Genomic DNA, 13535 nt, shown 5'->3' with positions numbered 1-13535 from the left:
CTTGCACTCATACTTGAAAACGAGACTATGTTCAGTTTAGTTGTTCAATAATATAGTTCCTGCGTGGTTCCCCTCAGGCGCGCTTGAGAGTCGTGTGGGATCGAGGGCCTGAACACATATGGACTAACCCATGTGATCCCGACAGGCAGCACTTGTGTTCTGGTTTTAGAGCGAGGGAGAGGTGCAAGGAGAGAGCTCCACTGCTGACCGCCCGCCACAACAGGTGAAACAACATGGCCTGTCATTGCTATATAGGGAAGAAAGTAGTCTACACACCGCAATGGCAGCCTGGCCATCGCCGCCTCAACCAGCTGGTAAACAACACATACACACACACATGCACACACAATGCCACAGCCGCACTCGCACATGCGCTCAAAGACACTTGTCCCACTAGCAAGGGCATTCTGCACACCGAGAGACACACACTTACACAGAGAGATGCTTGCAGAGACACACACCTGACACGCAAGTGACTCCAACACTTGTTCAACAGAACAGGGAAGAGACACATATTTGGAATTTCTCTCGCTTTGCACAAGCATATAAAGTGTCCGTGACAGTTGACGACCATGTAGTCCACTGTATGACATGCAGTTGTAGTGTAGTGTAGTCATTTGTGTAATTTATTACAGATTGGTGCGTGGATCACTTTATCTTAACACGTAGCAGGTCTCAGTAACACACTGAAACATAGTCAATGAAATTCTGTTGTAACAAGAGTTATATGTCAACTAGACTTAAACTTTCGGAGCAAATTTAAAACAGGTTTAAGAGTTTTTAGGGGCAGTAGTTGGGAACTGACAGGAAACAAAGGGAGAGAGAGACAAGAAACTACATGCAACAAAGGTCCCGGTTAACCTCTAGGCCACAGGTTACCCCATTTTAGTGCAGTTTTAACCTGGATGCCAAACTGGCATTTGACAAAATCTATACTTAGATATGCATACCAGCTCTGTAGAGAAGCATAATTTGCAATTACCAGCTCACATAACGATGGCTACCTTCTCCAGTGCTCACTGTGAAATGAAGAGTAAGAGCCAGCTCAGCACGCCTACCAGCTCACTGTTTTTCTCACACCTGCCTGATTAACTGCTTGCTGACATGATGCTTCAGCACAAAAGGATCATCTTCGAGTCAAAGAAAACACCTGTATGACTATTGATGGCAGACACACATCTTGCAGTTGAAGTGAACTTCAGGTGTAACTGATCTTAGAAAATAGTAAAAAAAACAAAAAAACAAAGTACTTACTTGATTTACTGGTAGCGGGGGTGAATGAAGCATTGCGATTGGTTGCTTGGCTGACCGCCGGGGGTGGAGGAGGCATGGTGGGTGGGGTGGACCTGGGCTGGGTTTTCACATCCGCAGGTGAATCTGGCATTGTTCCAACCTTCTGCACTCTGCTACCTGCGATATCATAGGGAAAAAACAACACAGTCATCAAGATGGAGCTCCAGCATGAAGAAAAAAATTTAACATTTGATTAAAATTGGAAACAGCACTGGAAAACACCCAAATCTGCAGAATTACGAGAATGGACAAACACAAGGGTGTAGGTTTCATTTGAACATTGCGGAGGACCTGGGTTAGAGGTTCTCCACCAAATTTTCAATGGCAAATGGACCGCACGTGTATACCGCCATTCTAGTCTTCTGACCACTCAAAGCGCTTTTACACTACTGAGTCACATTCACCCATTCACACTAGTGGCTGAGGCTACTATACAGGGTGCCATCTGCTACTCAGTAATCATTCACACACTCTCACAACTTGGGATTCAGTATCTTGCCCAAGGATACTTCGACATGCGGACTGGAGGAGCCAGGATCGAACCACCGATCCTCAGATTAGTGGACGACCCGCTCTACCTCCACCTTAAAGTCCTCTACTACATTTATGTTTATTATATTTACTGCTCATGTTCTAAATATTGAGGGGGATGTGTCCCTGTTTGTTTCTTATGCCACTGACGCTACATTTATTGTAAGCAAGAAGAAATGTCTGTGAAACATTGTATGGTTTTGAACGAAAGATTAAAGCAATATAAATTTGAATGATCAAAAAATAAATAAAAGTGGAGACAGCTGGTTAAGGTGGAAACCACCGACATTTTCACCTGGGAACCATTGATTGTTTCCTTAAACCAAAAGCCCCATAAAAAGAACCAAAACAAATCAATGCAGGGAGTGGAAATGAATTCAAACTTGTATTGTGTCTCTCTTGTTGGAGATTCATGGGCCTGGGAGACATACAGTAACACCTGCTCACTCGCTCAGCTGCTGCTGACTGAGAGCCCCCCCCCTCTCTCTTCCCTCTCTCTCTCTCTCTTTCCCCTTCACACATACACACTCCTTGTAGCTCTGACATCCCAATCAGTGCCCCTCCACTGTAACCTCCAACCCCCAGACACACACACACACACACACACACACACACACACAGACACACACACACACACAAACATTCACATGCACACAGTCCTCCCCGCCTGTCCCCTCTCGTCCCCTAGTTCAGACAGCCGGCTTGACAGCCAGTGACAAGTGCAGCTGGATCTGCTGCTGTCCATCACCGTGTGGACTGGCTTTCAGCAGCGCTCCGTCCTGCTACCAGAAGCCTCACTGTCCTCTGCCAGACACCCTGCCAGCACCAAACAAGGCAAGGCCAGGCTGTGTAGCGTGAAGGGAATGGATGGTACAGCAAGGGACATGAGAAGAAAACATGACACGGGGTGGATGTGTGTCAGGACTGTTGCCTTACATTCTGCATTTGTGACCTCGTGCAGTCTATACATACAGTGCGCCTTCACCACAAACATAGTTATGCACAATTGTAGTTGATGAGGTGGGTATACCACGAGGTAGATATGTTGGTTACCAAGGAGAATGTGGGTATACTCTCCAATGTATTCCAATGACTTTTTGGATGATAGGTGGTTATGCTGGGAACAGCCAGAAAAATAGGTGGGTATAACCTGTACACCTGCGTATAAGCTCCACTACACCACCGTACACAAGTCACACTATATATACAAGCAGCAGGTCTGTTATTTAGTGATGTACCTCTGGAGTGTCTTTCTGTCTATGTGTCCGTCTGTCAGTGCAGCTGCTGGAACCAAATCTATCTGCGATGTAAACCTGAGCTGAGAGGTGTGATGAGTTCTGCAGCCTGTGCGAAGATAGCTTTAGAGTATGTGTACATGTGTGCGACTGGCAGAGGGTGCAATAAATGTGCGCCGTGCAATGAAAAACAATGAAATCAATACACAGCACAGTTTATATATTAGTACATAAACGTGTGTACTTGGGCACTGGCGCTAAACACCACCATTAAGCGGAGTAAACACATGCATTCATAATGAAAGAGTAAGGACAGAGGGCCATCTTCTGTGCTCTAGCAAAGCAAATGTAAACCACATTGTAGACTTTATGTGGCATTCATTGATTCTTGACAGCTCTCTTCTCTCTGTTTTTCTTTCCGTCTCTTTCAGCTGTCTCTTAATGTATTACAGGAGGGAGAAATTAACTGTTCTCTCAAATGTGGAACACAAACACAAGCTGACGAGAAGCCTGATTTTACATTTTACATCCTCGTGCGCACAGAGTGGCCCTGTCGTGAGACTAGGCTTCTGCAAATGACGGGAAAAAGGTTATTAGGCAGTTATCACACCTTATTGTACAACTAATAATAAAAATAATACCACCACCGCTCTTGAAACCAAACAGCTGAAGGCCTTTTACACATCTGAACACTGTTTAGAAACCTCTTTTACAGCTGCAAATACATTGTAGTCACCAACTGACATATTAAGTGACTCTCACATAATGTGTTTTTCATTTTGCCCCTCGTGAGCCAACTTTGAACCCAGTGTTTTCCTCCACAAAACCCCTGCCTCAGTTGGTCTCAGTCCTTGGTGTTAACCTATTTCTGAGAGCTCATGTAGACGCGTTCAACAGCTGGTGTCTGTATTTAAAGAGTGCCACTCTGGAGTGTGCTGTACGAGGGCCATTGACACAGTGATCCTCAAGAACACGAGGGGCACTCCGCTGTTTTCCCCCATGCCAGACGCACTGAACATAAACACACAAGGTTGTAGATGGAGGCAGATGGGGAGGGCTGGTATAAATAGATGCAGCCATTCTCTTCTAAAGAACCCTAAACACACAAACAGGCTCTCTGTGCTGCCGAATTGGTTGGCTGCCTCCTGTAGGGAGGCAGCCATATGTTTCAGTAAACCTCCTCTTTGATCAAATTTACTGTGCCACTGTATATGCATATTGTAGGACTTACATGTGGTGGGCTATACATCTTTACGAGAAACGTGCATTATAATAACCAATCGTACCCTCATTGACGAGTCTGAAGAATGAACAAGAGCAGGGCGCACGTGTGATCAAAAGATCAGGATGGCCATAAAAATCCCTGTTTACATCACAGCTATTTTCGTCACTTCTTCGAGAGGAGCGGAGGATAAGGGGACCATCCTGTCTGTCTGTCTGCTCCCACCGTGGGATTATAGACAGCTGTTTAATCTGACCAGCCACAGGGACAGGGCACACACATACGCACCATGCTCTGGATTTCACTTTTAATACATTAGGAAGTCTGCTAGGTCTACAACCCCATCTGTGGCCATCTGTGCTCCCATTGTGCTTTGTGCTGAAGGACGAAACACTCAAACTGAGAGAAGGAGATAGCAGGAGCGAGAGTTGAGAGCTGAAAGCCCGGTACGTCTTATACAGACACTCAAGGATGCCTTGTGCGTAAGAATCAGACGCCGAAGGCCACTGGCCAAAGCTACTTGACGCCCTGGGAATGAGAGAGGGCTACCAGGTAAAACAGACCTGTGGTTAAAGGTTCGGATCTGGACTGGACCCATGCTCCTGTCTGCAAGCTGCTCTATTCCCCCCCTGCAGCTTTTTTTATTCTATCACTCTGAGAGGAGCCACTTTGGGATCGATACAGCTGAGAATAGATCTGCTCAGGATACAGATTTGTTGCTGTTTGTCCCAAACACTCACCACTGAATTTTAGGCTGAAAATAAAACAATACAGTCATTACCTACCTCTCTGCCGCCCTGTCTGTGTTTTTCTCTGTTTCTCCAACTCTCTGAACAGCTGTATGTCTGCACGTTTGACGTAATCGGGGCTAAAAGATTGCTCACCAAAGAAACAGTCTGCAGCCTGAGTTCTAAAAATGTTCTCTGTCTTCTACTCTTCCCCTGTGCCATGATGAAACAAGATGAAAAACAAAAAAGAGACACACAAAACCACCGATCATATACTGTACGACTGCGCACACACACAGCGGAGTGGTTTGTCTAACTTTCTCAAACCATTTTTGGGGTATCATTATAGATTTAAGAACACATGCCTTCATTAAACCCCTTAAAAACAAACACAGATACACATTTAAAAATGAGTACCATCATGTCATGACAAGCCATTAGAGGGCCATTCAGATACATTTTGGTCTCATTTCACATTGGCATATGTCCCATTGTTGACTGTATACATCTGTGTGTGTGTGTGTGTGTGTGAGTGTATATGTGCATGTGTGTTCATGCTTCCACTGGAAATACAGCTGCAACTTATTAGCTTTAGCTAACCGCTGCACAACAGTCCCCTTAAATCCCTCCTGTCTCTTCAATCTCTCGTACTCCGCAGAGACTCTCGCCAGTGACCACATAGCTCTAAAACTCACCCTCTGTCTCTCGCTCCTTACATCCCTCTCTCCCTCCCTCCCACTGTAATTCCCCATGTCTCCAGGAATGCTGTTGTTTTTAATTTCTCCCAGCTGCTCTGGCTGGCTGCCCGGCCGCCTGCCTTCCCACATCTGTTCCCTATCAGGCCGCTGAGGAGTCCACACAAACAGAGCCTGAGCCCCTGGCCCCCAGCCTCCCACCAGGCCTTCGTATCAAAACATGGGGATTGTAGCCCTGTGCCCTGGACCTAAGACTTGGGGATACAGCACCTTCAGCACCCTCCACTCTCAATCTAGCAGCCCAGATGCCATTCAAAAGGAAAAGACTGCTGACATCAATAACACACAACCGATACATCCTCCTCCTCTGAGTAGGAAAAAAATCTACATACGGAACATATTTTCTTTTTGATAAATCTATATTTTAATATATGCCTTGCTATCAGTGTGAAGTCTGAACTGTGTCACAGGTAAGATGGGAGTGTGTGTGCATGTTTGTGTGTGTGATTTTTTGCGTGTCAGCACACAGGCTGCTTCTGCAGACAGATCCCAGACTCCACTTCATCTTGAGCTGATTTAGAGTTCAGAGGCTTTAAAGCCCTCACTAATGACAGGGTGGGAGACAGGCCTGAACCGTACATGCACACACACACAAACACACACACACACAAATAGATACACAGATGTACGCACACATGTTTGCTGAATGCATATGCTCACGCTGCGGACACAAACGCATATTTCCCCTATGTTACTTGAGAATCCCTGTGATAGTACACATGCAGTGCCGGCTGAACAAACATGTTGAACAAAAAAACAAACTGGGGATGGTGGGGGTGGAGGGATTCTCCTTAATAAGCACCGACAAAAGCCCTCCTGTCTTTGATCAGATTACCACGAGCAAATCATTGACAAGTCACCAGTTTTTCCAAGTCAAAAGCTTTGGAGCAAAACATTTTCTTTAAAAAGGGCAAACTGGCGAGAAAAACAAGGATAACTGGAGCCCAGGCAGGGAGTGAGGATGGATTAAAGACAATTTATCCAGGGCTGGAGGTGCTAAGGGTAGAGGAGTTGTACTTCTGTCTCTCTGAGCTGCAGGGATCCTGTCATACAGTGCTTATATCTGTGAAAGCTGTTATTGATGTAATTGTATTGAAGTTCTAGCGACCATCTGTTCTCCTTTGGGAGGGCCTGGCTCCTCTCGTCGGCAGTGAAGTGGTTATGTGCAGCATATCACTGCTGCCGACGTGCTCGCAGAGAAAAAACTTCCTTTTCAGATTTTCCCAACGGCTGCTAATAAAATCCAGATGCTAGACTGGAGCTGTTTCTGCCTCGCTCCCTCGCCGCTCCCTCCTCCTCCTCTCCTCCTTCTCCATCTTCTGTCCTTCTACATCTCTTCTCTTTGTCCCCCCTCCTCCTCCTCCTCCTCCATTTCCCTTGTCCTTCCACATTGCTAATCATTTATTTTGCTCTTTTCATCTACCTCTCCTCTCTTCACTCCTTCCCCCTTCCCCCCATGATCCATCCATCTTCGCCTTCCTCTCAGCCACTAACCCAGAGCCATTCCTAAATAAAGGAAAGTATTTGTGACATTCAGCCGAGGCGGCTATGCCAAGAACAACTCCCTGGCTAGCCAGTCACATCTGGAGTGTGTTAGGACTGCACTGGGCACTGGTACTGTACCAACACTGGCTATTCCGCTACACATATACACATATACACACAGAAAGTGGTCACACATACTGGACCATAGGAGTCATAAACAAACTAGACTGCAAACATTTTCACAATGACTAGCTTGTTGTTTTCATCTCACTTTGACAACTGTAATTCTTGTTGCTTGCCAGACAGCCCAGCAGCTGTATGCATGAGTTCTCTGTTGTACTTGTTACTGTGTTGTTTACTTTTCCTCAGCAGCGAGAGTGGAATATGTGAAATGTAATAATGTATGTTTATATGCATAATTGTGCAAGTACACTTTTGTATTCGGTGTACAACTATACAGAGAGTGCATTCGTGTGTATTGTGCTTCTGTGTGTGTGTGTGTGTGTGTGTGTGTGTGTGGCTCCAGGGTCTCTGTGTGAGAGGAGTTGAACACCTGAACATCAATAACTGTCATGTGGGCCACCTGGGACCCCACAGCCAGCTTGCACCATGGGCACACAGCCATCACCAGCACAGCTGCCACAGAGCGAGAGAGATATGGGGGAGGAAGTAGAAGACAAGAAAGAGACACACATACACACACACACACACACACACACACATATACACAGAGCTAGATGAGGAGGTGACTGTGCATGCACATTTGGGAATGGGTCAGAGAGACAGAGAGGTAGACAGGCACGAGCAGTGAGAAGGATCTACACGTAGCCTCTGCTCTGCATGATAACTCTCCTTTGTTCTCTCTCATCTACGTCTTCTTTTCCTCGTCCTGTCAGCCGTGTGCCTAATTTTGCCAGCTGAGAGCTCAGCCTCGGGCTGCCACGTTTCAACATCACATCAGACTTTCTTCCATCATTTCTCTTTCAGATGAGCTCAGTTAGTGGGCTCCATCAGACATGATATAATTCATCTTTATATCTAGTGCACTGTTGATATACTGGTATGACATAGAGTTCAGCATGAACTTTGCCTGTGTTCCCAAGGCCTGAGCTGACTAAACCTGACTGGTGTTGTAAAATTTAAGATCTTAGCCCAACCTCAGACTTGAAACTGCATTGTTTTATGTCATCTTTTACTGACTGTTGGCTCACCAGGTACTGCAATGCATTGCTGGCTTCACTTTGTCTCTTTCCTTCTTCCCACTGAGCATTGCCTACCTGCAACATATGGCATGTGTGGACGCAGATGATTGGCACAGTAAGACAGATGAATTTCTCAATGAATCACATTTGAAAACAACCATAAACATTTATTCAAATGGCGATAAAAGAAAAACCGTGTTTGAAAATTGCCTCTGTCATCCTCTGTCAAAGGATGTTCACAATGAGTGCACTTACATAAATAAGCTCCGCGATCCAAACACCTGCAGCCTCACCCAGCACCAATTAGCTCATCAGGCTTTTAATTACTCTGTTAATTGCATACAGGCAGCATGAAGGGCAGCCTGGGAATAGGGCAAGGGGGGCCTCCAGAGGACCAAGCCTGACAAGCCTGACAAACAAAGAGGAGATTTTCTACCAACAGCAGCCACAACAGAGTGACTCTGGAGGCTGGGAGGAGAAGCAAAACAGGAGACAATAGCTCCAAGTGCCTCATCAGCAGCACTGCAGCAACGAGTGATATCACTTCCTGTTCTGATCAGTTCGGCATGGAGACTGTGAGCTGGGCAATGAGTGAGGCTGGGGAAAGCGGAGACGTACAAGAGGAGACGAAGTCGAGGACAGAAAGGAGCGGGGCCATGTAAAGAAAGTTATGCGTACATCTGTGAGCTGCTACTACATCTGGATTAGTTCATATTGGTCACAGGAGGGAGGGGGGAGCGGGGTGTGTTGGGTTTGGAGGGGTGGTTGAGAGGAGCAAGCGTGGGAATGTCCGACTATTAAGTTTAGGGCATGTGGGCTTATTGTATTTGTGGGAGAGTTAGGCTTGAGTCTCCACAGAGTGACCTGTCTGTCATAGAGCTCTGCGATAACACAAACATCCTCTCAACTGTGTGTAATCTGAACACACACACACACACACACAAACAGGACCACGAGGCAGCCCAACATGAGAACGGCAACACAGGCATGAGAAATTCTGTATTTTTGTTTTCACCCCGTGCATTTATTCTTCATCCTTAGCAAATGTCTCTATTGATCTGTTAGTGTATCAGTCTGGCTGCCTGTCTGTCTCCCCCTCACAGCAGATGTCCTCCCTCCCATTTCTTCCAGGAGCAGTGTTTGAGGAGGTGTATCCAGGAAACAGTGGCCGGCGCTCACTTCCTGTGTGACAGGTGTGCGATGGAGGCCTGACAGCTGCTGTCCTGCTCTCTCTTTCCCTCTCTGTATTCCTCTCTCCTGTTTCTCCCTCTTTCCAGCCAGCTGCAGCAGAGAGCAGCTCTGTTTGTTCTTACGTCACTGCTGCTGCCTGCTGATTTATGGAGCACAAAAGACTTAGATTTGACCCTGGCAACACACACACACATACACCACGGCAACTGCAGCATCTCTGTCCTTCCTCCTCATAAACCCCCCGACTCTTAACATGTGAATGTTTGAATTGTGGCTGCCTTATTTTTCTCCCCATGACTCCCGCTCTTTGTGCGCCCGTTCAAAAACCTGACACTGAGCTGTCACTTACAGCTAAGATAGGAAAACAAACAGCAGATTAGTCATTCTCCTGCTTGATGTCATGTATTTCATTTCATTCAGTGTTAAATGTCTGCTCTGTCACTATGGAGCTGTCAGCGCTGACAAAACTGTCTGTAGCCTGAACTGCTCCCCAGCCTGCCAGCACTCTCATACCTCTTCATTTGGCCTGCAGGCACAGTAACAATAGCTACTGACATTAGCCAGGCATGGGTAGGGTGTTCTGTATTATCCTGCAGGACCCCATAGGTTTCACACATACACACAAACCACCGAGAAACAGAATGAGACGGAGGAGGAGGGGTGGGGGGGGCATTCATGTGACAGGTTAGAGAGAAGCTTTGACAGTTTCTCCATTTAGCCTACAGCCAGCTCATGCTGGAAGCTGCCGAAATAAATACCAGCTACTCCTCTGGGACACGAGCCGACTATGGGACGCCACCACAAAAACAGAGCGAGCGGGCGAAGGAAGAGAGCGACCGCAGTGCCAATAACATGCTGATTATGTGAGCTAATTGGCAAATTAGGATGACCTGCTGTCATGTCATGGGCAAGGGAAGTGGACAGCAAGCAGTGCCGCTACAAAGGAACCGTTCCTTTGTGGATCATAACAAGTTTGAGAAGTTCTGTTATAATATGCCAGTGTATGAACATTTTAATTTATTCCTAAGTTGCACATTAACATTGCCACTAATTAAAAGGTAAATTAATGGCAGTTCTATAATTTAAAGAGGAAAACTGAATCAAGTGGAAATGGACTCAGCCTTGCACACAATACTTGCTATTAGATAACACACAATACAAACACAAAAGTGAATTAAAAGTATAAATAAGATCCACACATCTTTTTCACCATCCTTTTAACTCAACACACATTAAGGTTAAAAGTCCAGGCTGTGATTATGCCTGAATTAGCTCTCTGGGAACGTTCTGAGGCTTATTGTGTCTGAACAATACATTGTTAATCAGAAGATTAATGCTGTGTTTGATGGCAGACCATCTGATCCTTGTTCATTTCTTTGCATTTTGATTTACAATCGCGATATATATTTGTTTGAGAGAGGAGATTTTGCAGTGTTAGGGACTAAATGATCAAATCACAGAGCAACAGGGATGTTTTTTTAATCTAACTTTACTACCATCATATTAAAATATCTGCTTCTAACAACAGCACTGCACTCTAGAAATATGCTGTCAGTGTGATCAGGGGGTCCATGACAAGCCTGCGATTGACACCACAGTTCTCATAAGGTGATCCTGTATAAGTCTATGGTCTCAAACATAATCACAACACCGCTGTGTATCTGAAACTCTACAGAAACCTGTCCTTAAATGATAACTCACACAGGTCAGGGCACATTACTAATGGGATGATCTCTCTCTGAGGTGGCACTTGAAAGACAGAGTGGAAACCATCAAACAGCCCTTACACACCCTGCTGAGGCTCCTGGTGACTTTAAATGCCAGGTGATAATAACTCGCTCCTCAAAGTGACCACTGCTCTCTGACATGTCGAGGCAATCTCTGACCTTCCTCTCTCCGCACTTCAAATACCCCTGAGAAGCTAAAATGTCCATCTCCTGGTGAAATTAGGACTTTACACAGGCAATACTTTCATCTGAATGGTGTAGTTTGTCTGTGTGTGCATGCATGTGTGTGTGAGCGTGTATGGAGAGAGACAGGGAGGCAGAGGAAGGAAGGCTGGAGCCGAGATTAAGGTCTGTACAACTAACTGGTAACACAACGGCACTCAGTGGCTCAGCCTCCCATTTGAAGAGAGACGGAACCATCTGTGTGGCACAGGATCTGTTTCCAGGAGATAACGGCTTTTTTAATTTCGCAAATACTGTACATGGAGAGAGAGAGACAGAGTGAGAGAGAAGTGCCTTCCTTCCCAATCTCTGCCTGCATGCTCCTGTGTTGCAGCACTTCCTCAGACGTCCAGAGAGGACTACTTTGGAGTGGAGGCCTTAATAACACCCGTCTGTGTTCCTTTGTGCTTGTTTACTCCCCGCTTGTGATAAAGGCCTCGACGTGGGGCAGAAGGAAAGGGCAGGGATTCATTCTATCAGGTAGCGGTGGTGATATGAACTTCCCATTTTCTCTGTTGCCCTGTCCACTTGGCTTGATTAAAACAGAGCTCAACGCTACTGTAGATTAGCCCAGCTGCTTCCTGTGTCTGACTCTGATCCGAACACACTTCCTACCATGAAGCAGAGGGGGCGGGAGGTGAGAAGGTGGCGCTGGGGGAACAGGACAAGGAAGAGAGGAGGGTCAGAAACAGGTCAGAGGTCAGTGGGCAAGTGAGGAAGTAAAAGGTGAGGAGGCAGAGCAGGAGGTGAAATAGGCACAAGACAAGGAAGGGAGGGGGAGGAAGTGTTTTTTTTTTTTTTTTTATCTTGGCTGTCGCTGTCAGCAATTCAACCATACGTACTTTACATGTGAATTCATCTATGTTGTGACATTTGTTTCCTATTGCATTTGTGATTAAACATTTCTGTGCACTGGAAATGTGCCTCCCTTTTGAAATGCGTAATTGAGGGTGCAATTTGTCAGTGCTGTATATGCTGAAGTAATTTTGGTAGAATGAAGAGTCAATTCAACAAATAATTTCCACAAATGTTCAGCATAAATGGTAAGTTTTCACCCTTGAATGTCAAAGATAAGGTAGTAGAGAGCATTTCACCTGCTCTCCATGCATGGAAATACGGAGAAAAGACGCTTGATCATTCCAGTGGTTGCAAAACAGTGTTGTGACTGACTAGCAGAGACGAAACGGTGAGTGCGTGCGTGCTATATGTTATTCTTGGGTATCCGAGTGGATGTGTGCACATGTAGGGAAGCAAATGGGGAAACGAGAGAAAGAGTGATATTTCACACACGCATTTGGGGTTTTACTTGGCCTCCACCCTCTGCTCTGCTCCCACGCTGTGGCGTCAGCAGGTCAGCCATCCAGCCTGTGTGTTTCTCATTCCATCAGATGTTGGGAAGCTGTTCGCTTCTCCGCTCTAGTCTCTGACATTCTCCATCTCCCCAGAGAGGCTGGGCAGCCTTGTCACAGTAATGTCAAACACATGTGGAACAGACCAGAGCAGAGCAGAGCAGAGCAGACCAACACACACACATTAAACACACACACACAGGACGGAGGACGGAGCAGGAGGCGGCCAGAACCACACTGGTCTCTCCAACTGTGTATTAGGATAAACAGCAGTGAAACCATAGAGATTCAGCGCCGGGAACGTCACTTCATCACTCCTTAAGTTGCTCACTTGCTCCCATATCGACACAGAAACACACACATTCACACACTGATCTCATTGAACTCACTTTAACTGTACAGTAAGTACACTGTGTTTCTGCCTTGAGCACCATCGCTGCACAAGCCTGCTGTTAATTTGTCATCCTGAACACACATACCAAAGAACAACTAACAAAACTCAAATAACCCTCATAACCCTCTTTAATGCATCACTGTCTCCTCTTTAAAAGCCATCCCAGTTTTGTGGTCCGTCATTTTTTTGCTTCTATCATGA

General features: G+C 46.0%; 1 protein-coding gene across 5 annotated transcripts in view; it reads right to left on the bottom strand.

Annotated features, from left to right (window-relative positions):
- Positions 1 to 13535, bottom strand: part of cbfa2t3 (CBFA2/RUNX1 partner transcriptional co-repressor 3) — a 47644-nt gene that overhangs the window by 18859 nt on the left and 15250 nt on the right. For all 5 annotated transcript variants that reach the window (XM_049598887.1, XM_049598896.1, XM_049598907.1 and 2 more), the window contains exon 2: positions 1255 to 1410. In XM_049598887.1, the coding sequence (XP_049454844.1) occupies positions 1255 to 1410 (156 nt within the window). The remainder of the gene's footprint in view (positions 1 to 1254; positions 1411 to 13535) is intronic.

The sequence above is a fragment of the Epinephelus fuscoguttatus genome, linkage group LG2 (genome assembly GCF_011397635.1).
Source record: "Epinephelus fuscoguttatus linkage group LG2, E.fuscoguttatus.final_Chr_v1".
NCBI classification, from domain to species: domain Eukaryota; kingdom Metazoa; phylum Chordata; class Actinopteri; order Perciformes; family Serranidae; genus Epinephelus; species Epinephelus fuscoguttatus.
Note: the sequence above shows the minus strand (reverse complement) of the source record. Positions and strands in the feature narration are given on the sequence as shown.